Genomic DNA, 24,230 nt, shown 5'->3' with positions numbered 1-24,230 from the left:
TTTTTTTTTATGCCATGTGACAGTGGCACTAATATGCGGCACTGATGAGGCATGGACTTTGTCAGTAGTTTTTTATTTTTATTTACAATTTTATTTTTTACATTTCATTTTTTTAATTTTTTTTTACAATTTATATTTACAATGCTTTCTTTTTTTGGGGAGGGGACAGTGTCAGTGGTGTTTTTCTTTTTTTATTTACAATTTAACTTTTAAATATTTATTAAATTTCTTTTTTATCAGCCCTGTTGGGGGGGGGGGGGCTTTGGTGAGATATCAGGGGTCTAAACAGACCCCTGACATCTCCCCTTTGAGACAGGAAAAGGAACTAAGGACACAGATTCCCCAGTCCCTGTCTGAGCTGCACTGGAGAGGAATGGACAGGAGACGGAGGCTCCTGTTCATTCATAAACCGAAGCATCATAAACTGTTTACAATGCTCAGTTATGAATGGACAGTCAGTGATCATTCAGAAAAGGAAGGAGCCGGTGAATGATATATTTACTGGCTCCTCCCTCTGCTCTCCATCCTGACAGATCTGGGACAGAGGAGGACACCGAGGGGGACCCGGAAGAGGACACCGAGGGGGACCCGGAAGAGGACACCGAGGGGGACCCGGAAGAGGACACCGAGGGGGACCCGGAAGAGGACACCGAGGGGGACTAGAGGAGAACACGGAGGACCCAGGGAGGCTCAAGGGGAGATGCAGGGGGCAGTCGGGGGTAATCGGTGCAGCGGTGGTGGCAGTTACAATCACCAGTCTCCCTGTATAACTTTCAATAAAGCAGCTGAAAGCCGGGGAAGGGAGAGGAGGAGAAGCATCTGTTAGCTGCTTTATTGAAATCCACATGGCGAGATTGATGATTGTAACTGACTGCACTGATCATCTCTGAGGCTGCCCAGGTATCAGATTAGGCATCGGAGTATTTGCACGAGTACAAGTACTTGTGCAAATGCTCGGTATCGGTGCAACCCTAATTAAAATGAATATTTTTGTGCCCGAACTTCAGCTTGAAGTTTTCAGAGGCCACCAAAAAGCAAAATAAAAAGGCTATTCATGATGGTTCAGCAAAAAGCTGCACTTATCTCATATGATATAAAAATATAATTGCTACATAAAAATGAACATACCAACCAGCCATCACGCCAGTACTTACCCAGCTCTGCCTTCTGCATGAGGATCTGGGTCAGAGTCCATCTGATCCCACCAAGGCAAGAAGCAGCAAGTACCAAAATGAAACCCCTGGTGTCAAACTGAGTTGACTTGAATGTGAACATAAAAAGGCCTCCGGAAATGAGTAAAACCACCAGAATAAGGGCCGGTCTCTGCAGAAAGCAGGATTGATAACACAGGTTAAAGTTCATAGGTCATACAGAAAGAGGCTACTATTTACATTTTGCTGTGAATAATAACAGTATAGTTGTACAAGAGTGTACACAGTACCAGTGGAAAGAACTACCAACATCTACAGTAATCTGTATATGGCTGTTTCTTCTCAAATCTAAAAAAAATAAGCGTTATGGTATGTTGCCATATTGGATTAAACAAGTATGAACTTGAGTCTTCTGAAATAAAACTGCTTTTTTTGGATCCGTGAAACTGATCCTATTCGTTCAGCCTAATTACCGTATATACTCGAGTATAAGTCGAGTTTTTCAGCACTTTTTTTGTGCTGAAAGTGCACTCGAGTCAAGCACTCGAGTCAAGCACTTTTCTGCAGCAAAAAAATTCATTTTCCGAACCGACTTTGGGGCCCCGTATCTCAGGGACACTTTGTGCTACAAACCCCAAATTTGGTGTGCAAACCCAGTGGGACTGGTACCATAACATATCCAAAGCTGGGTTTCCTAGGACCAAGTGGCCCCGAGATACGGGATACGGGGCCCCAAAATCGGTTCGGAAAATGTCATTCTCTGCTGTAGAAAAATGCTTGACATTTTCTGAACCGATATTTGGGGCCCTGTATCTCGGGGACACTTGGTGCTAGAAACCACAGCTTTGGGTATTTTATGGTGCCACTGAGTTTGCACACCAAATTTGGGGTTCCTAGCACTAAGTGGCCCCGAGATACGGGGCCCCAAAGTCGGTCAACTGTGTCCATCTGCAGCAATGTCAATTCGGGACCATTTGGGTTCAGAGACCCCAAATTTTGGCTGCAGCTAGGGGGCATCTAGGAACCCTTAACTACAGAGTTTGAAGTTCGGGGGACCTATGGCTGCAAATGGGTACAGTGAGGCATGCAAATGGGCACAGTGAGGCTGCAAATGGGCATTGTTGACCCTCTTTTCCACTTACAGTAGCTGTGCATTTCTCACCCTCGTCTTATACTCGGGTCAATAAGTTTTTCCCATTTTTTTGTGGTAAATTAGGGCCTCGACTTATACTCGGAACGACTTATACTCAAGTATATACGGAAATGTGTTTCATCAAGCCAGAGAGCTTGTTTGTGTGAAATGTTGAAATAAACATGGCTGCATTTGCAAGGCATCAATCACAAAAAACTTGGTAGATTGGTGCTTTTGTATTGCCTAAAGGTAATTTAGCTGTCATATAATACATAGATCCCTATGTATTCCCGTTCACTCCCTCTCCACCCTGCACATTCCTCCGGTGACTCACCAGTTCCTCTAACTTAAAGAGGAGGGAGAAGAAAAGGATGAAGAGAACTGCAGAGGACTTCGTCATGGTGTACCTGGTGGTAAAGAATAAAAAAAACATAACAGCACTTGTACAAACATTGTTCTCTCCGATGATTAATGTAGGCCTTACCAACTCACAGTGACACAGTGATGTACAGGAAGCTCCAATTAGAAAGTCCAATGTCCAGAGCAGTGGCCAAAGCTGAACATAAATAGCAATAGTTAAAATCCTGCAATGTGCAAGCCAACACTGTCAGGAACAAGTGTAATTTTCTATTTAAACTATATGTCTGGGTAAACTAAAAAAAAACATACGTAATACATCTCTGCAATACCAAGGATATGTGTGTAAGCCGCTCAGGCTGTATGGGAATGAAATCCTGTGCCCACCGCTGTGAGTGCTGGCTGGGAAAGGAGCTTGTCTATGCTCCAGGCAAAGATAGAGAGAGTGACTAAGAGTCCCAGCCTCACATCAAGTCAAGACTTGCTGTATGATAGTGAATGAGTCTCAGCCTGGACCCCCACCAGGTCATGCCTCCAACGCGTTTCGCTCCGGCCACCGGAGCTTATTCATGGGGACTCCTCCCCATGAATAAACTCCAGAGACCGGAGTGAAACGCGTTGGGGCGAGGCCTGGCGGGGGTCCAGGCTGAGACTGCTATTCACTATCATACAGCAGGTCTTGACTTGATGTGCGGGTCCTGGAACACTTAGTCACATCTCTGTAATACATGCATAATGCTTTGACCCTTTAAAAACAATGCAAGTACAGAAAAATACCTGGTGATCCTTCCAGACAGGATCCAGTAAGCTCTTAAAGGATAAGTTCACCTTTTGTAACATGTTATACCAATATACAGGATGTAACATGTTACAAATGCACTGGCCCCTGCATCCTCCCCAGTCCCCATTTTGACAGCTAGTGGGGGGATCTTCTTTCCCCCGATAGCTGTCATAAACTCCACCCGCCCGGCCGCTTCATCCAGTCACAGTGTTCTGTGAATGGGAAAACTACAAGTACCGACAGCTTTTGTGGCTGTCGGCTTGTAGCTCTCAATAAACTACTAGAGTGCTGTTGAGCACTCTTGGTAGTTCATTGAGATTCCTGTCAGAGTGCAACTGCCTGCCCCTACTGGAAGTACAGGCAGACAGATTGACAGTTTTCAGGACTGCACCCACCCTGCATCCTGGATCTGATCGTGGGTGCAATGCTTTACAGGTCCCTAACAAAAAATAATAATAAATGCATATTTTTTTTACCTGCAAAAAAAATGTGCATTTATTTTTATTTTTTTGTAAAAGTGAACTTATCCTTTAACTTCCATTAAGGGGCTGCCAATGCTGCACTACAGAACTCCACCTAGCCCTACCACCCCTACCCTCTCCAAAGGCATACATGGATTTCTTTCCCAGCAAAACAATGCCGCTGCCTTGACTCCCAAAACCTGCCCAAACAATGGGGTTGATTTACTAAAAGCAAACAGGTTATTCACTTTTCAAGAGAAGTTGCACTCTGCAGGGGGAACTTTCTATTTGCCTTTAAATCAACACCACTGTGTGCAGGGAAAGGGCTCTTGAGTGATGTAGATCTGGGAGCTTTATTACTTCTCTAAGAACTGAAAAAAGCACCCCGCTGATTCCTCCTCCCAGTAGCTACTGGTGTAATGAAAGAGTTTTCGCACTACAAGAACAAGGTAAAAGAATATAATGCTAAGATATGTTCTGGTGGGGGGGGGGGGGGGTGTTAAACATTAAAGATCTGTACACAAAGGGGTCATGAATATCAGAAGCATTTGTGCAAGCTGAAATACAGTAGCAGCCATAAGCTTGTGTTTGTTTTGTTCAGCCGGCTCCTGGCTGTTATGGTTAAAGTGATCTGGATGGTTGTATAGCCACCCAATCACTTCTACAGTGCATGTGGTGTGCCCACTCCCTTCTCTCCATGGTTCCAGGGCTCTCTTGCTCTTCCCTTGAGCCCAGTCCCACAAAAGACTGTCTTCAGGATGCCAGGTGGAAAGAGATTGAGGAACATCCATTCCTCAATTTCCCCTGCTGTTTATGAAGCCAGAAGTGTCAGCTCTGAGATTTTCTGGTTTCAGAGCAGTCATTCCCCAGCTATTGTGCCCAGGGAAGCAACTAATCAAGATGTGCCTTCTTGGCTGCTTTAGCGGGCACTGGAGACATTGGGGGTATTTTCCATAAAGAGAACCTGCCACCTGCCCAATGCTATCACATAGGGGGTTAAAAGAGGAAAAGTAAAAAAATTAAACAAAAAATATAATACAATGTAATAATAAAAAAAATTGAATGCAACTCTGTCACTTTGCACACACCCAGAAGTGCAAACATATGTATAGCGTGCGCATGTGTATGTAGACTGCGACTGCACCACACATGTGAGGTATCGCCTTGAATAGCAGAGTGAGAGCAATAATTTTAAGACCATAATTCACTGTAAACTGATGAGCTGTAAGCTTTTAAAGGGTTGCTTATGGAAAATTTTAGGTACCACAGGTTTTTATGATATCATGGCCAAAGACTATTTGTATGTTAACCTTCAATAAAAACATTGAATCAGAAACCAAAGACTACAAGTCACATATCAAAAATGTATTCTCTTTTGACATCTAAATTGGAAAAGTTGTTTTATATGGATAAATGGGAGCAAGACATAGGTGAAACATTTGAGGTTGATGAATGGTTTAAAAAGCCTCAATATGCCTCAAAATCCTACATTAATACTTCATTGATCCAAGCTAACTACAAAGTTTTGCCGAGGTGGTTCATGGTACCGGTGAGGGTGGAAGTGTCTCCTGGGGGTTTCCCCCTTGTGTTTCGGGGGATGTGGCATGGAAGGCACAGTGTTCCACATATGGTGGCCACTGCCCAAAAGTCAAACGATTTTGGATTCGCATTTAAAACTTTATATATTCACTGATTCTGGTGAACCTTATTAAATCGCTTCAGTAAGCATTACTGTGAAGCTCGAATGGGAAGGCGCCAGGACACATGAGGAAACTTACAGCATTTATATTCATGGCAGCTAGGATTGCAATTGCCAGGTCCTGGATATCATCTACGATTCCCCTGGACCTGGTGAAAAATAAGTTGTCCTGGATCACGTTCAATGAATGCCTTTCAGCAATACTAGTTGACAAACAGGCTTATTTTGACAAAGTTTGGAAGCCCTGGACTGATTACTTTTCGGATGCTTTATGAAGTATTATCAGTTAGTCATGCACTGATAAGATGGGGTGCACTCTTCCTCTCACTTTATCCCCCCCCCCCTTTTTTCTGTTTCTTCCTCTGCAGTTTTCTTCTCTTATAGGTTCCTATTAATCTGCCAGTGAGCTATACAATAAAAGACCTTATGTTACAAGCGCAGTGTGGGAGGGGATGTGGCAGAATTTTGATAGTCATTACGGCTTTCCGCTACACCCTCTCACCCACGTTGGGTTCACAATTCATGGGGACCTATGCGAAGGCTTTATGATCTTGTGATCCTATGTTCCCTCTCTCTCTCCATATTGCACCTACAGGAGCGACAGGGAAAATGGGCACAGGTATACTCCTCTCTCTTTATATCTTTTTTTGTAGAATATTTTGCGATAGCTCATTGAGCAAAATTATGTAAGAGGTGTGCTCATTGAAATATATTCACAGGTTACACCTTCAATCATTCTTGAACCTCAATGCATGTATTGTTATTATACTTTGGTATACTTCCTTTCCTATGTTTATAAGTATTGGAAATGGGTAATCTTTTTTTGAATCTTCAATAAAAATAATTAGAAAAGAAACCACAAACTATAATATATGGTACTAAACAAAGGATAGAATGTTGCCTGTACCTGTAGGGGCCACTTTTTTGAGGTAGTCTGACCACGGCAGGATAACGCGTGCACGGCCGCTATAGCAGGTCATCAGTACTCGACTTACCGATGACATAATGAAAATCATGAGCAGATGCACAAGAGTCATAAATAGAGGCAAGTGAAATTTCTACAACAAAGAAAATAAAGGAAGTAGGGAAACGTGAATCATAACGCATATTTTGTTTTGTACAGTACACTCTAATCAAACATGAAAATGCTGCATCCACACTGACCCGGGATTCAGCCTGTCTGCTTAGTGACTAATGTTCATGCTCTCACTCACCTTCGCAGTGCTCATTACACCCCTATAATTACCAATAATTTCTGAGTCAGCAATTTCCCTGGTTCTGAGCACCACCCTCTGCAGATTTCAGCGAGGGAATTTGCACACATTCAGAAGTGTGGAACAAGAGGCTACAATCCTATCCAGGAACACACTGACAGTCCGAGGAATCTGGTTGATATGGATTTTAAAACAGAACTCTCTTCCAGGCATTTGGGAGCTGGCAGAGACCAGAAGCATGTCCGCACAATGCTGCCAGCTTCTGGTAGATGGGCACTGTAGTGCCACGCAACATTAGTGCGCATGTGCACACATCCGTCACGCCTGTGCACAAACTGCAGCTTACTAATACACTGCCTCCTGGAATAGCTGTGACGTAGCAATACCAGGAGGCAGTGGGACCTGTCCTAGGCCAGAAACCCAGAAGAGAAGCAATATTTACCAAAAAAAAGAAAGAAAAGAAAAACGGTAAGAAAAACATTAAAAACGTTTAGCATTTGCAAAAGGGGAGGTGACAAAGTAAGCAAATGTTTAGCGCCGCTTTAAACTCAAATTATAGTTAATAAAAAATAATCAGTACAGTGCACAACAGCAATTGATTAAACAAATGTCCAATATATCAATAGTTCACAAAATACAAAAATCCGTATTCTATTAAAGTTGATAAGTGACTTGAGTTCATAAACAAAATCCTGGTGCGCTGTGAAGTGAATCATTCATAGATAGTGGGACATGATATAGATATATATAAGATATAAGCCAGTGACCGCCCTTATTCAGGGGGGTCATACAAGGCTTGTTGGAACTGAGATCCTGTTGGGGAAGTATCCTGATAACTGGAGCCTGAAAAGATGTCCCAGTGTGCTGGGCCTTCACCACCGGATGGTTTCCACAGGCACTGAGCGGTAGTCCAGTCAAGTCCCACAGACAAAGGTGCAAGTGAATGAATATAAAAAAGAAAAAGCAAAAAAAAGACACCAATAGCGCAATATTGCTAAAAAAAAAAAAAAATGGAGGGTGATTGTAATGCTGCATGTAAGGAGAGGTCACTGGCTCACTGGTAAGCCTCCTGTCTCTCTGTGGTGGTGATCTCACGTGGTCAAGTCTATCTCATGTCCCACTATCTATGAATGATTCACTTCACAGTGCACCAGGATTTTGTTTATGAACTCAAGTCACTTATTAACATTAATAAAATATGGATTTTTGTATTTTGTGAACTATTGATATATTGGACATTTGTTTAATCAATTGCTGTTGTGCACTGTACTGATTATTTTTTATTGATTTTCATGATTTATAGTTTACACTATGGATATTGTTTGCACTTTAATAATTTGTGGAACACACATATTTATCAAATTATAGCGCTGCACTTTTCTTCTATATATCTGCTCATGTGCCTACTATCTGGGTTATAGTGCTTAGCTGCTGTACGTTGTTGTCCATCATAGCGCAGATATTTCTTTTATTTTTTATCAAATTATAGTTAAAAGAGTGGATCTTCAAGATTGTAGCTGAACGCCAGACATACAGGAAAACTGATTATTGCATTTATGCAACCTGTAAACATAGTTTGAAATACACCTGGGTTTGCCTTTACCTAAGCTGCAATAGAATGAATTTGTATATATGTAACAAAATGCACACCCCTGATGCATTTTTCCCTTCCCACAGGGCTTAGTTATAGAGTTTTTGTGTTTAATATTGCTTTAAAGTTATATCTGCTAAAAAAATGCTAAAGGTCTGTTGTTTACACAACTCAGTATATCAATAGAGCAGTGGCTCATCCCCTATCCTATCATATGGCTAAGTTCAAAGTTTCTTTAAGGCAAAAGGGAGCTGAAAAGCAAGTTGCTCTGCGGTGCAGTCTCTTTAGCCAACCCATGGTGATTTGTAAATCCTTTGTGGTGCATAAAATGTTTGTAATTTGAAGGCTGTATACATGTCATAAAAAAAACACAAATATAATACCACAATCTAGGGCTCTTTCACACGGGGCGGATCAGTGATGATCCGCCCCGTGAACATCCGCTTGCTCAGCGGGGATCGCTCTGCCGATCCCCGCTGAACAGAAGATGACAGGTCCGTCGCTGCACACTGTGCAGCGACGGACCTGTCAGAGCGCCGCTCTCCCCTATGGGGGATCGGGTGATGACGGAACGTAGAGTCTGTCGTCACCCGATCCGATAACGGATGGAAAAGTAGGTTTTTCCTCCGTTACACTTTTTCGGATCGGAGCGGGTCGGATGTCAGCGGACATGTCACCGCTGACATCCGACGCTCCATAGACCTCCATGGAGTGTTCGTTCAGGTCCGCCTAAAAAACTGATAGGCGGACCTGAACGGACAGTCCGTGTGAAAGAGGGCTAAATTCACACTAGTCTACTGTGTTTTGTTTAAATAAATGCAGCAGAAAGTATCTAGGAAGTATAAACAAACCTTTTGCTTCCCAGATCAAGATGTGCTGCGTTTAAACGTATTTGCACTTACATGCGTTTAGATGCAGTCTGAGTATCTAATCTACCCGTGGACGCATAGAATTTTAACCACTTCAGCTCCGGAAGATTTTACCCCCTTCCTGACCAGAGCACTTTTTACAATTTGGCACTGTGTCGCTTTAACTGACAATTGCGTGGTCATGCGACGCTGTACCCAAATGAAATTAGCATCCTTTTTTTTTCCCCATCAATAGAGCTTTTGCGCTATAAACAAAAAAAGAGCAACAATTTTGAAAAAAAAAAATATATATTTTTTACTTTTTGCTATAATAAATATCCCCCAAATTATTTTTAAATTTCTTCATAAGTTTAGGCCGATATATATTCTTCTACATATTTTTGGTAAAAAAAAAAAAAAAAAAAAATCACAATAAGCATATATTGATTGGTTTGCGCAAAAGTTATAGCGTCTGCAAACTATGGGAAAGATTTATGGCATTTTTATCAGTTTTTTTTTTTTACTAGTAATGGCGGTGATCTGCGATTTTTAGCGTCACTGCAACATTGTGATGGACAGATTGGACACTTGACACATTTTTGGGACCATTGACATTAATACAGCGATCAGTGCTATTAATATGCACTGATTACTCTATAAATGTCACTGGCAGGGAAGGGGTTAACACTAGGGGGCGATCAAGGAGTTAAATGTGTGTTCCCTAGTGTCGTCCAACTGTATGGGGATAGGACTGACTAGGGGGGGGGAGACACATCATTGTTCCTACTTAGTAGGAACAAACGACATGTCTTCTCTCCCCTGACAGAACAGGGATTTTTATGTTTAACCACTAAGCCACCGCCCACTGTCATATGATGGCAGGACGAGGCTTCTATTGTTCTGGGCGGACTTCATATGACGTGATCACCCTTCCGAGCCACTAGGGGGCGCGCGCGCGCCCACTGCATCGCTCGGGACCCGGTGTGCGTGACCGGCGGCCGCGATGTCCGCCGGGCACCCGCGATTGCCGGGTAACAGAGCAGGACCGTGGATCTGTGCATGTAAACACAGATCCACGTCCTGTCAGAGAGGAGAGGAGACCGATGGCGTGTCCCTTGTACATAGGGACACCGATCGGTCACCTCCCCCAGTCAGTCCCCTCCCCCCACAGTTAGAATCACCTCCCTAGGTCATACATTAACCCCTCGATCGCCCCCTAGTGGTTAACCCCTTCCCTGCCAGTCACATTTACACAGTAATCAATGCAATTTTATAGCATTGATCGCTGTATAAATGTGAATGGTCCCAAAAATGTGTCAAAAGTGTCCGATATGTCCGCCGCAATATCGCAGTCACAATAAAAATCGCAGATCGCCGCCATTACTAGTAAAAAATAAATAAATAAATAAAAATGCTATAAATCTATCACCTATTTTGTAGACGCTATAACTTTTGCGCAAACCAATCAATATACGCTTATCGCGATTTTTTTTACCAAAAATATGTAGAAGAATACATATCGGCCTAAACTGAGGAAAAAATTTGTTAAAAAAAAAAATTGGATATTATAGCAAAAAGTAAAAAATATTGTGTTTTTTCAAAATTGTCCCTCTTCTTTTGTTTATAGCGCAATAAATAAAAACCACAGAGGTGATCAAATACCACCAAAAGAAAGCTCTTTTTGTGGGGAAAAAATTATAAAAATTTAATTAGGGTGCAGTGTAACATGACCGCGCAATTGTCATTCAAAATGCGACAGCGCTGAAAACTGAAAAATGGCTTGGGCAGGAAGGGGGTGAAAGTGCCCTGTATTGAGGTGGTTAAACACAGTGTGAACCAGGGATGCACTGTGAGGTCAGTGGCTGGTGAGGCACTGGCTAGTATCAGAGCCAGATACACACAGGTTACATATGCCGCTATCATTAGAGCGAGAGCAATAATTCTAGCACCAGACCTCCTCTGTAACTCTAAACATGTAACCTGTAAAAGCGTCACCTATGGAGATTTATAAGTACTGAAGTTTGGGGCCATTCCACAAGTGTGCGCAATTTTAAAGTATGACATGTTAGGTATGTATTTACTCGGCGTAACATCTTTCACATTATACAAAAAAAAAAAATCTGACTAACGTTAGTGGTTTTTTTTTTATTCTTGAAACTATTTTTTCCCAAAAAAAATGCGTTTAAAAAAATTGCTGCACAAATACCGTGTGATATAAAAAGTTGCAACAACCACCATTTTATTCCCTAGGGTGTCTGCTAAAACAATATATATAATGTTTTGGGGGTTCTGAGTAATTTGATGATTTTTACATGTAGGAGAGAAGTGTCAGAATTGGCCTGGGTGGCAAGGGGTAATTACCATAAGTAAGTAATATACAAATCATTTTTATATATTGTTTTTAAGGTAATTTACTATATTTTCAAATACTGTACTCAAGCAGGTGGCTTAACGGACAAATTACTGAAGTTTAAAGTTATAACTTCCTACCAGTAATTTCACAGTAAATAGATAAATAATAAATTATTATGTTATAACATATAAACATATGATTTAGCTTTAATATAACAGTGCCTTTTCAACAGAATCAGTTTCTCCCTCTTAACTGTGTGAGAAAAACATGGGATTGTGGGTAAATCTTATACCCATAAACACATGTTTTTTCCTTGTAGATAAGAGGGCTGGGTTGGAAGGGAGCATTTGTCTTTTAGACACATGCCCCTTCTATGACACTGCAGTGAGAGGAAAGACTCCACTGCAGCATTTTTATTGGACAGCTGGGACCAATGGTACTTTACCATTGGTCCAAGACTCCAAGCTGTTCATTGAGCTCAGTGCCTCTGACAAGAAGTGGGAGGCACTGTGAGCTCATCCTCTCAGTCTGCTGCAAACAGAGAGTTTCAACTTGTATTTAAAGTGGCTGCTCTGTATTTAGCTTCTGCTCAAGAAGCCCCATATCTCTGGAACCATAGGTCGTAGGAGCCCCAATGGGGTAGGACTTAGGCTACATACCCTCCAAATTTAGGGTCTCTGTGACCCCAGGTCAACGAGCTACGACCCTCGAAGCTCGATTTTTTTTAATGTTCATGGCCCTGCCTCACCTGACTGTACTTCTAATTTGTCAATGGCTAACATGGTACAACACTCAGCTGCATATAAATACATGTAATAATTGTAAATGGTATAGTTCACACCAGTGTGAACTATACCATTTACAATTATTACATGTATTTATATGCAGCTGAGTGTTGTACCATGTTAGCCATTGACAAATTAGAAGTCTGGATTGTGGGTGATATTTATTGGCTAATTAAATTAAACCACTTACAGTGCAAGCTTTTGGGGGGAAAGCTGTCCTCTATTTATAACCTGAAGAAGTGGCCAGTGTGCCTTGAATGCTTACAGTAAAATCTGTTTATTTGGCAAAGAAATAGTATCATCCTAAATCCAAACTTTTACTTTATGCAATTATATGCATTTAGAAATGTCCTATAAACATATGTATGTCATTGCTAGTCTCAACGAGGCATAAAAATCTATAATCATTAAAGTTATTGTAAAGTCAAATTAGAATTACTGTCAGCCCCCTATAAAAATATCTAATTTCAGATGTTTCTGAGCGGTCACATGGCCTCCAGTCGCTCTCCTCCCCCGATCTAAGGGATACAGCGAGAGGGGCCGAGATCCCCCTCTGATGTCAGCTGGGAGGTCATGTAACTGCTGTGCTGTCCGCTCAGCACTTCCCACTCTAATCCTCAGATCGAGGGAGGAGAGTGGCAGGAAGTCACGTGACCACAAAGAGGTGATCTGAAAGAAGGTATTTAGCGGCATCATTTTAAACAAGCATTTACACTGGAGTTGATTTACTAAAATTGGAAAGTGCAAAATCTTGTGCCGCTCTGTAAAGAAACCAATCAGCTTATAGGTTTATATTGTCAAATCTTAATTGAACAAGTTGAAGTTAGAAGCCGATTTGCTACCATGCACAGCTCCACCAGATTCTGAGTGCACCAGTTTTAGTAAATCAACCCCATTGTGTATTATACCTTGGTAGAACAGAGGGGCTGGCAGCAATCCTACTCTGACTTTACTGCCAGCTACTAATAGCGGCAGGAGGGGAGGGGGGGGGAGGAGATCGCTCATACACAGGAGCCAACAGGCAGCAAGGGGGAGAAAGGAAAGCAGTGGGATGACACAGACACGTAAACTGACCACGGATCAGCATCCATGATTACCATGGTCAGGTTACATAGGGGGACACAGGAACAGGCAAGATCAACCAGGTTTTTTACAGCATAGAAAGGGACAGATTAGACAGCACACGTACTGTTTAACCTGCATTAAAGGAACAGCATCTCTTTTTTTTTTTTTTTTTTTTTTAACAAAAAGAGGTTACAACCTCTTTAAAGCTACTTTTTAGCCTGGGTTAAAAAACAAAAACAAAAAATAACAAACAAACAAAACTAACTCCGAACCATTATAATTTCCCTTTAACATCTGTCTGAACTTTTACCATTCTTAGCATTTTTCCAAAATGAAAAATGCTCTTCTTTGTATCTCTGCTTGTCATGCTCATGTAATTTTAATTTGCTTTGCTGGCTGTTTTGCTTTGATGAAACAAAAAAAAAAATGTAAATGAGACATTTGACTGAAAAGTCAACAAAATATTCGGCTTCCTCATTGAAAGCTTTTACCTTCTCTAGTGAACATCAGAATATGTCTACTTTTCAAGTACAGCTCACTGCTCTGTTGAGCATTTAGATGGACTATGTCAGCAAATCTGGGAACACTAGATTCATGGTAGAATATTAAGAAATATAAAATGTTAAACCAGGCTCAAAATGTAAAATAGATCTAAACCAAAGATCAAAAATATTATATTTTTCAGCTTACCAAACCTTACAGTACATGTGGTGGCTGCAGTTTTATTTTTTTTTTGGTTTGGTACATTTTCTGTAAGTACAAAAAATACCTGTAAATCCTGTCGGAATGCCAGTGTACTTGTAACTATGGATGCACCAGTGCCGATATCGAGTATTTTCACGAGTACTCGTGAAAATGTTCCTGATACCCAAAACCACTACTTTGCGGTGCGATTTGCATCCATATAAAATGAATGGGCGCAAATCGCACTGCAAAGAATTGCATGCGATTTAAACAGGAATGCGGTGTGATTCCTGTCTAAATCACATGTGGTTTTTCCGTACCACTCCTGTGTGAACCCAGGCTTGTCATAGTGATTTTGAGCCTGAGTTCACACAGGAGCGGTGCGGGAAACCTCCTTGTATGACAGGTTTCACCATCTGCGGCTCCCGATACGCCTGTGGACATCTGCATTTGTGGCTTGGGCCTCCTCCTGTCTCTCCCATGGCCTGCCTAGCCCTTACTGTCAGCACTGCAAGGAGAGGAGAGAAAGCCGCAGGAATTTTAAATCCCCAGACCGGTGAAGTGGGTTTTCGGCATCTGACAGCGAGGGATCGCGGCAATCTGGTACAGCGGGACCGGGGGGATGAGGAGGGGGTTCAGCGGATGGTTGGAACCGCTGGAGATGTGGGGAACAAAGCCATGGGAGAGAAAAACCAATCATGCAGGGAATGTTTCCCGCACTGCACCTGTGTGAATTCAGGCTCAAAATCACTATAACAAGCTTGGGTTCACACAGGAGCGGCGCGGGAAGTTGCATGCGATTTGGACAGGAATCGCACTGCATTCATTTTGTATGGATGCAAATCGCAACGCAAAGTACCGGTACTCTGTATCAGCGAGTACTTTACTGAAAGTATTGGTACTCGTACTACCCAATAAAAAAAAAAAGGGTATCGGTGCATCCCTACTTATAACATCCTATGCACTGAACTGAAAGTTCAAACAACTTTTCAGCTTTCCCAGTTCTCTTCTGTGGACTACAAAACACCTCCTCTTTAGGGAATAGAGAGGGGGAGGTGTTCTGTGGTTATGTCATAGGGTGACAACACTGCATTTCCACAAATACAGTACAGTGAGTGAATGTCATCATCCTAGGACAAGAATGTGTTACTGGTAGGACTACCAAGTAAAAATCAGGGTAAGCAAGCCTTAAAAAGAAAACGAATGCAGCCACTACGTCTCAGGATTTGTAAGTTGCAAAATTTTACATTATTGTTTTGGGGTTTAGATACACTTTACATGTTGGAGGGAATCGGATCTCCATCCCTACTTGGTCTTTACTGCTCTTATTGGCTGCCAAGCATTTATTTCCAACTTCAAGTCCATCCATGAAACTACATCTGAGGTTTAAACTGGACCTGTATTAGATGCCTTGTTTGATGCAAGTCACATTTAAAGAGGAACTGCAAGTATTGATATTTTATACAGTTACGTTGGTCTAGGTCGGACTAATGTACATAACTATGTATACATCATACCTGGGCAATGCCCCTGGAAACTGGAGATCATTGAAGTAGACATGGCTACTCCAGTGATTCTCACTGGCTTCTGGGTCCCGCTCTGAGCGTCTGCCCTGTTGCACTCTAAACACAGAAGTTTGAGAGCTTAGCACGGGTGTCATTCAGACAATGCTGATCCATAATGACACTCATACATTAACCACTTACCGACTGCCAATATACGTCCTTACTTTGAGGACGGATATCTTTGCTATGGCAGCAGCTAGCTGCCATAACCCCGGTATCCTTGTGTTCGGCCGGCGGTCAGCTACAACATAAAAGTGGTCTCTGCAGCGGATTCGCCACGAGATCACTTTTATCAGCAGCGCGGAGGTGATCCGGTCCTCTTAGTGGCTGTGCATGGAGATTAATGAGGGGAAGATGGCCCCCACCTGTCTCTGTGACATTGCAGGGCGAAAGCGACGTCAAAACGTCACTTCCACCCATAGCTCATAAAGGGCCTTTTTTTTTCTTTTAAATCATTTTTTTACATGACAATTTTTTTTTATTGCATTTTAGTGTAAATATGAGAACTGAGGTCTTTTTGATCCCAGATCTCATATTTAAGAGGTCCTGCCATGCTTTTTTTCTATTACAGGGGATGTTTACATTCCTTGTAATAGGAATAAAAGTGACAACATATTTTTTTTTTTTTAAAAACAGTTTAAAAATAAAAATTAAAAGGCAAAACAAATAATAAAAAAAAAAATTTTTAAATGCGCCCCGTCCCGCCGAGCTCACGTGCAGAAGCGAATGCATACGTGAGTAGCGCCTGCATATGAAAACAGTGTTCAAACCACACATTTGAGGTATCGCCGCAGTCGGTAGAGCGAGAGCAATAATTCTAGCCCTAGACCTCCTCTGTAACTCAAAACATGCAACCTGGAGAATTTTTTAAACATCGCCTATGGGGATTTTTAAGGGTAAAAGTTTGTCGCCATTCCACGAGCGAGCGCAATTTTGAAGCGTGACATGTTGGGTATCAATTTACTCAGCGTAACATTATCTTTCACAATATATAAAAAAAAATTGGGCTAACTTAACTGTTTTATTTTTTATATTTTTTCCCCAAAAAAAAAAATGGGCTTGTAAGACCGCTGCGCAAATACAGTGTGACCGAAAGTATTGCAACGACCGCCATTTTATTCTCTAGTGTTAGAAAAAAAAAGTATAATGTTTGGGGGTTCTAAGTAATTTTCTAGCAAATAAGAACTGTTTTTAACTTGTAAACACCACATCTAAAAAAGAGGCCCAGTCCTTAAGTGGTAAAGGAATAAATACACATTTCCAAACAGCAATAAAGCAATTCAATAAAGTTCAAGAACAAATATACCATTTATTATGCAATAAAACAGGCATCTTTGTCTGCTAAAATTACTAAACAGTTAAAGGGGTTATATGAGTTAGTTTTTCTTTTTTTTAAAATAACAAACATGTTATACTTGCCTCCACTGTGCAGTTCGTTTTTCAGAGTGGCCCCCGATCCTCCTGTTCTGGGGTCCCTCGACGGCTGTCTCGGCTCCTCCCCGCAATAGCTAACCCCCGTCTGGGAAGCTCTATCCTGAGGGGGTTAGCTTGCGGGTGCACTCCCTGTCATACACCCTGTGTCCATAGACACAGAGTGTATGACTCAGTCCCGCCCCCCGGCGGGCCGCGTCATTGGATGTGACTGACAGCAGAGTGAGCCAATGGCTGTACTGCTATCAATCTATCCTATCTATTCAATCAACGGCCAGACTCCGTGGAAAAGAGGACGCCGGGGGACGCGCACAGCAGGTGAACGGGCTCAGGTAAGTAAACGGGGGGGCCGTCATTGCCAGGTGTTTTTTCACCTTAATGCATAGGATGCATTAAGGTGAAAAAACACAAACCTTTACAACCCCCTTAAACAATAATGTAAGGGAATAAGACATTTTTTAAAGACTGATGTTAAAGTTGACGTTTAGTATTTTTTTTGTGTTAGTTATGTGTAACGGTGTGTATCCCATTACCTTCAGGTAGCTGCTAAAATAAATAAATAAATCTTGCCACTGGACACTGACCTGAGTGGCTGTCTTCCACTGTTCCTGAGAAAAGTTGCACCTCTTACTTAACTGCCCCCTTTGCCATTCACAGAACTCCTACTGATATTGTCCCACAATGCATCTGTGACAGACCCAACTGGGACAGAGGCTTTTGGAGGGGACTAGGGGCAAGCCTCCTACCCACTGATTATGGACTATGGACCATGGAGACCATTCTATATCACATTGTTGATGAGTCTCTTGAATAATAAATCTTGCTCTCAACATTATTGTGTAATATTATGTTACTATTTCCACTCCAGTATGTACATATTGAATTATTGATGTGTTTACTTTACTACCCATTACTGACGTTATAGCGCACCTCATTTAAAGTCCCAACTCCTTTTTAATTTTTAACTGAACGGGAATGGAGGCACTTGGTTGCTACACTTTGTGCCTCATTTAAAGTCCCAACCCGCTCCCTGTTTACGAAGCTTGGGGTAACAGGGCTGGTATTAGCTTTCAGTCTGTTGGAAGGATTTGGAGAGTAGGAAGCACCGTTTGGCGGAAGCACCCAAGCTGGGTGCCAGGCGTTTCATCACAGCATCATTTTCTGTGAATCAGCAGGGGAGTTCCTGTCATTCAACGGTTTCTCCTCTATTCACTGCATACGATGCATTGTGGGGCAATATAAGTAGGAGTTCTGTGAATGGTGGAAAGGGACAGGCAAGTGTTTGTTTTTTTTTCCTGCAGGTAAAGCCTATAATTTAAATAAAGTAAAAATGGAGTGGGAGGCGTAGGGACCCCTCACAATAGCCACAGTAAGGGTACAGACCCCGGGGATAGCGAGAGCTTCCTCTATAGAGTTTCCTCTGATTGGCTGCAGTGGAGAGGCAGGCATATAATGGTAGGATTTCTGCCAGAAGATCGATTGTATTTATTCACAGAATATAAAGCTGTGTGTAACTGACTGAGCAGCGTTCAGTTGACTCAATTTTGTTCTGAGAGCGTGACAAAGTCCCTGTCCCACTGCTGGAACACATTGCTGTATACTGTATGTCAATGATGCTACATACAGCATGCCCAGCAGGCACATCTATTAGTAAAGAAAAAAGTTAATTTGGGCCAGCTTGGCCCAAACAAACTCACAGTAACAAAGTCACAGTAAACATTAGGGATGCACGAATACCAAGCATTTGTGCTATTATCAGTACTTGCCCAAATGCTCCCGATGCTAAAACAGATACTTTGTGGTGCGATCTGCATCGATACAAAAATGAATGGGCACAAATCGCACTGCAAAGACTCACATGCAATTTGAACAGGAATGAGGTGCGATTCCTGTCCGAATCACATGCGATTTCCCCCACCACTTCTGTGTGTGTGTGTGTGTGTGTGTGTATAGGAAGAATTAAAGCTCCATCTAATGGGCAGTTTAAAAAAATGGTAGAACTCACATTATATATCTGGCCACATGCAAAATAATCTACATAGGTGTCCCGGTTCGCCGATGATAGCAAATCAGGGCCACTGGAGGTGCTCACAGAGCTGGACTTTTTACCTATTCTGTTACATTACAGCCTTTGGTTCAATGTTTTTTTAATCTGAATTGTATGTGATGGATCAGAACGCAATAGTCTAAGTCGGTGAAGTAAAATTAGAAAAATATATACATAAAACTATTTTTCAGAAATAAAAAACTGATAATTGGCATGTGCGTATGGATTCACCCCCTTTGTTATGAAGCCCATAAAAAGCTCTGGTGCAACCAATTACCTTCAGAAGTCACATAATTAGTGAAATGATGTCCACCTGTGTGCAATCTAAGTGTCACATGATCTGTCATTACATATACACACCTTTATGAAAGGCCCCAGAGGCTGCAACACCTAAGCAAGAGGCACCACTAACCAAACACTGCCATGAAGACCAAGGAACTCTCCAAACAAGTCAGGGACAATGTTGTTAAGAAGTACAAGTCAAGGTTAGGTTATAAAAAAAATCCAAATCTTTGATGATCCCTAGGAGCACCATCAAATCTATCATAACCACATGGAAAGAACATGGCACAACAGCAAACCTGCCAAGACAGGGCCGCACACCAAAACTCACGGACTGGGCAAGGAGGGCATTAATCAGAGAGGCAGCACAGAGACCTAAGGTAACCCTGGAGGAGCTGCAGAGTTCCACAGCAGAGACTGGAGTATCTGTACATAGGACGACAATAAGCCGTACGCTTCATAGAGTTGGGCTTTATGGCAGAGTGGCCAGAAGAAAGCCATTACTTTCAGCAAAAAAACATGTGGGAAAAGGCATGTGGGAGACTCCCCAAATGTATGGAGGAAGGTGCTCTGGTCTGATGAGACTAAAATTGAACTTTTTGGCCATCAAAGAAAACGCTATGTCTGGCGCAAACCCAACACATCACATCATAAATAAATACAGGGATATTCTTGAGCAAAACCTGTACCACTCTGTGCGTGATTTGAGACTAGGACGGAAGTTCACCTTCCAGCAGGACAATGACCCCAAACACACTGCTAAAGCAACATTTGAGTGGTTTAAGGGGAAACATGTAAATGTGTTGGAATGGCCTAGTCAAAGCCCAGACCTCAACCCAATAGAAAATCTGTGGTCAGACTTAAAGCTTGCTGTTAACAAGCGCAAACCATCCAACTTGAAGGAGCTGGAGCAGTTTTGCAAGGAGGAATGGGCAAAAATCCCAGTGGTAATATGTGGCAAGCTCATAGAGACTTATCCAAAGCGACTTGGAGCTGTGATAGCCGCAAAAGGTGGCTCTACAAAGTATTGACTTTAGGGGGTGAATAGTTATGCACATTGACTTTTTCTGTTACTTTGTCCTATTTGTTGTTTGCTTCACAATAAAAAAAAAAAAAATAAATAAATAAAAGTTGTGGGCATGTTCTGTAAATTAAATGATGCAAATCCTCAAACAATCCATGTTAACTCCAGGTTGTGAGGAACAAACACGAAAAATGCCAAGGGGGTGAATACTTTTGCAAGGCACTGTAGAGGCGGTCCGCCCCCCAAGCTTGTATCACTTCTGCCTTATACCTCCTGGAACTTCTCCTCCAGCCCTGTGAGCACCTCCAGCAGCCCTGATTTGCTGCCATTGGTGAACCGGGACACCTCTGTAGATGATTTTGCATGTGGCCAGATATGTACTATGAGTTATAAAAAATGTAAACTACCCACTAGATGGCGCTTTATTTCCTTTCTATACACACACACACACCGGAGAAGTGGGGAAAGAAATTGCATGCGATACGGACAGGATTCATGCCACATTCCTGTTCAAATCATATGCGTTTCTTTGCAGTGTATTTGTATTGATGCAAATCGCACCACAAAGTATGGGTACTCGGTATCGGTGAGTGCTTGACCGAAAGTATTGGTACTCATACTCACCGGAAAATAAAAAAACAGTATAGGTGCAACCCCAGTAAACATGGATATAAGTGTTAAGAGTAAGTAAAGTAAGTAAGTAATAAGTTCATCACTCTGCTCTCTCCTCCTCCAAACATATTTAAATTGTTAACTGATAGCATGGTGTATAGTTGTAGAACACTAGCTCAGAGTTCTGCCAACCGTTCTCCCGGAGTTAGTGCGGATGTGCAAACTGATATCAGGAGATTCAGATTGGTATGCCAGTTCTATGTAAAAAAATATTTATTGATTTTTATCCCACTGATCTGCAGATAAAAAGAACAGAGATATAACATTGTAACAATAATGTAATGCTGTATCTCTGCATAGCGCCCTAAACAGTGTTCACAAATCTGGAAATCTTCTTAATATGAATGCGTAGCATTCCAGCCTACATCTCCCAATCCACTCAGGATATACTCTATGTAATGGGTGCTCAACATGTGGCCCTTCAGCTGTTGCGGAACTACAAGTCCCATCCATTTGGGAGTCATGCTTGTAACTGTCAGCCTTACAATGCCTCATGGGACTTGTAGTTTTGCAGCAGCTGGAGGGCCACAGGTTGAGCACCCATGCTCTATGTCTATAGTGCCATGAAATAAAAAGAATGCCTGTGCTCTACAGAACTGGTCATATCATTTCTGCAAGTTGTTGCGTATAGTTCCAAGTATGGGAAGCAAAGATGTACCTTTTCTGCAACATACAGCGGTGAAGAAGCTTTTAAAGCCAGGAGATACATTTGTGGGTGCAGTTATGAAATTAAAACAGGGCCTGGCTAGAAAGGAATTCAAACTATCATCTTTGGTCTTCAGTATACAGTAGTAGGTCACATACAATATTTATCTTGCACATGTTGATCGCGAAAAGGACCTTTAAAGTGGATGTAAACCCCATTTTTTTTTTTTTAATTAAGACTCATATGTGTTACAGCAGAGGATGTCATTTCATCTGTGCCCAGTCTTGTCATAAAGAGTTAATCCAGCTCTGTGGAATCCTCTTATCTTTCTTCAGTAAGATAAAAACAGACACACGGAGAAATAGGTGTTTGTTTCTTCCCCCTTGCTGTGACTGACAGGTGATTTCCTGATCTCATGCACAAGTGTGAGAGAGGCAATCTGTGTACTTCACATCCCTCCTCCTTTCTTCTCCAGCTCTGCAAGGATTGGCTGCTCCACACCTCAGCATGATTGGGCATGCTGAAGTCATGTGGTGACTTCCCTGGGTTATGACTGGATGTTAGTGATCATGGGGCATAATCCAGGAGACCAGCAGAAGCTCAATGTAAGCAATATTGATGCCTGGCCAAGGGGAGTGTAGAGGTGGGCAGGGAGTCTACTGACATCATGACTCCATCCACCGAGCCCTGGACAACAGACCCACCCACAGAATCTGGAGTGTTGCAGGGCTCCAAACAGCTAAAGGGGAGATATTTGACAGGTAAGGATACATGTATATCCTTATAGATCAGAACTATGGATGTAATTTAGAAATGATAAGAGTGGGTTTACATCCACTTTAATAAGAATATGCAAGTAACACATAGGCTGGTTACAACAGTGAAAATCAGATTTCTCCATGACAAGGGTAGGTTGAGGATCCCCATAGGAGTCCTAGACAACTATGAGCACCTGCAGGGAACCAAACCTTCCCCAACTAAAGATTTCAAGCAATCTGTTTTCCCGGAGTTCTGCTTCATATTTCTATTAAAATATAATCCTCACCTTGAGCATCCATTTGTTGTAGAAGGTGATCCCGATGGAAAAACAGTAGTAAAAAAGGACCAGCCCCACCGTGAAGAGTATTTTCCATAGTATGGCCCAGCAAGGTAAACCCATATTGTCAGCCGCACCAATACTTTGTTACATTACAATGTATAGTGGCAAAATGAACCTATAAAACATAAAATACAGGATTATGTCAGGAAAAATGTATGATCTAAGATGAAAAAATTTGCAATAGCAGGAGATTTTGACCGTCTCTCTATGGAGCTGGTTCACATATCTCTGCTGCGGCCCGGTGCGAATTTGCACAGGAGTACTGTGCGTCTTTTGGCCCATTTCAGGTCCACACCCAGCCAAAAATTTGGGCTGAAATCGGACCTGAACCGGTGACACACCAGACCCCTGCTGTGAGCTGCATGCGAAGATAATGTGAACCCAGCCCCAAACAGCTGTGAATGCCCCAGCAGCTCACATGCAAACAGCTAACCAGAGGGAGACACAGCCAGGAGAACAATGTCTGCCTGGAAATGAAAAGCAACTGAAGAGGTTTTCACCTTTTGAGACAAAAGCAGAAAAACCCTTTAACAGAAAAGAATTGCATAATAGGATCTAAAATGTCTCTGTATAGGAAATTATTACTTTTTTTTGTAACTGGATGGAATATATCATGATCCCTAGAAGGATGGTGATCAATTAGGCTCCTTTCACACTGAGGCGCTTTGCAGGCGCTAAAGTGCTAAAAATAGCGCCTGCAAAGCGCCCTGAAAGAGCCGTTCAACACTGGAGCGGTGCGCTTGCAGGGCGGTCTAAAAAGTCCTGCAATCCGCATCTTTGGAGCGCTGTAGGAGCGGTGTATTTACCGCTCCTACAGCGCCCTTTTCCATTGAAAACAACGGGGGAGCGCTCCAAACCCGCCTGTAAAGCGGCTTTGCGGGCAGTTTTAACCCTTTTTCGGCCACTAGCGGGGTGTTAAAACCGCTCCGCTAGCGCCGCTAAAACGACGGTAACGTGGCGCTATATTTAGCACGCCTCAGTGTGAAAGTAGCCTTAAAGGTGAGAAACTCTGGGAAAGACGACAGTATTTTCACAAGCTGAACTTTTTTAATGCGTGTGCAAAGTACTTTGATTGCATTGATCATCAAAAAAAAAAAAAAGTGAAATCGCTTGAAACCCGCTATATAGACACAGGAAATATGTATACATTTTGCCAGTCTTGTATCTAGGCAACTCCAGACAGCCTAGGTGGTGATCACAGCATAGCTAGTGTGGTCAGTGGACACATTTTCCTCTACTGCAGTTAAGCAATACAGTTTGGTCAGCAGCCTGTGCTGGTGTACCAGTTATATGTAAAAATGATTTATTGATTTTTACCCCTTTGATCTACAGATCAGGGAAAC

The 24,230-nt window shown here is 42.2% G+C and overlaps 1 protein-coding gene across 3 annotated transcripts in view; it reads right to left on the bottom strand.

The window, feature by feature from the left end:
- SLC35H1 (solute carrier family 35 member H1) overlaps window positions 1–24,230 on the bottom strand; it is a 43,544-nt gene that overhangs the window by 12,897 nt on the left and 6,417 nt on the right. For 2 of the 3 annotated variants that reach the window (XM_073606299.1, XM_073606301.1), the window contains exons 3-7: window positions 22,834–23,002; window positions 6,489–6,639; window positions 2,776–2,839; window positions 2,618–2,690; window positions 1,155–1,323 (exon numbers count right to left, since the gene is read on the bottom strand). In XM_073606299.1, the coding sequence (XP_073462400.1) occupies window positions 1,155–1,323; window positions 2,618–2,690; window positions 2,776–2,839; window positions 6,489–6,639; window positions 22,834–22,947 (571 nt within the window). In that variant the 5' untranslated portion in view covers window positions 22,948–23,002. Of the gene's footprint in view, window positions 1–1,154; window positions 1,324–2,617; window positions 2,691–2,767; window positions 2,840–6,488; window positions 6,640–22,833; window positions 23,003–24,230 lie in introns of those variants that run through there. The other variant, XM_073606302.1, reaches the window with a different exon arrangement.

The sequence above is a fragment of the Aquarana catesbeiana genome, linkage group LG12 (assembly GCF_042186555.1).
Source record: "Aquarana catesbeiana isolate 2022-GZ linkage group LG12, ASM4218655v1, whole genome shotgun sequence".
Classification (NCBI taxonomy): Eukaryota; Metazoa; Chordata; class Amphibia; order Anura; family Ranidae; genus Aquarana; species Aquarana catesbeiana.
The sequence above is the reverse complement of the archived record's forward strand: the minus strand, read 5'-3'. Positions and strand labels throughout refer to the sequence as shown.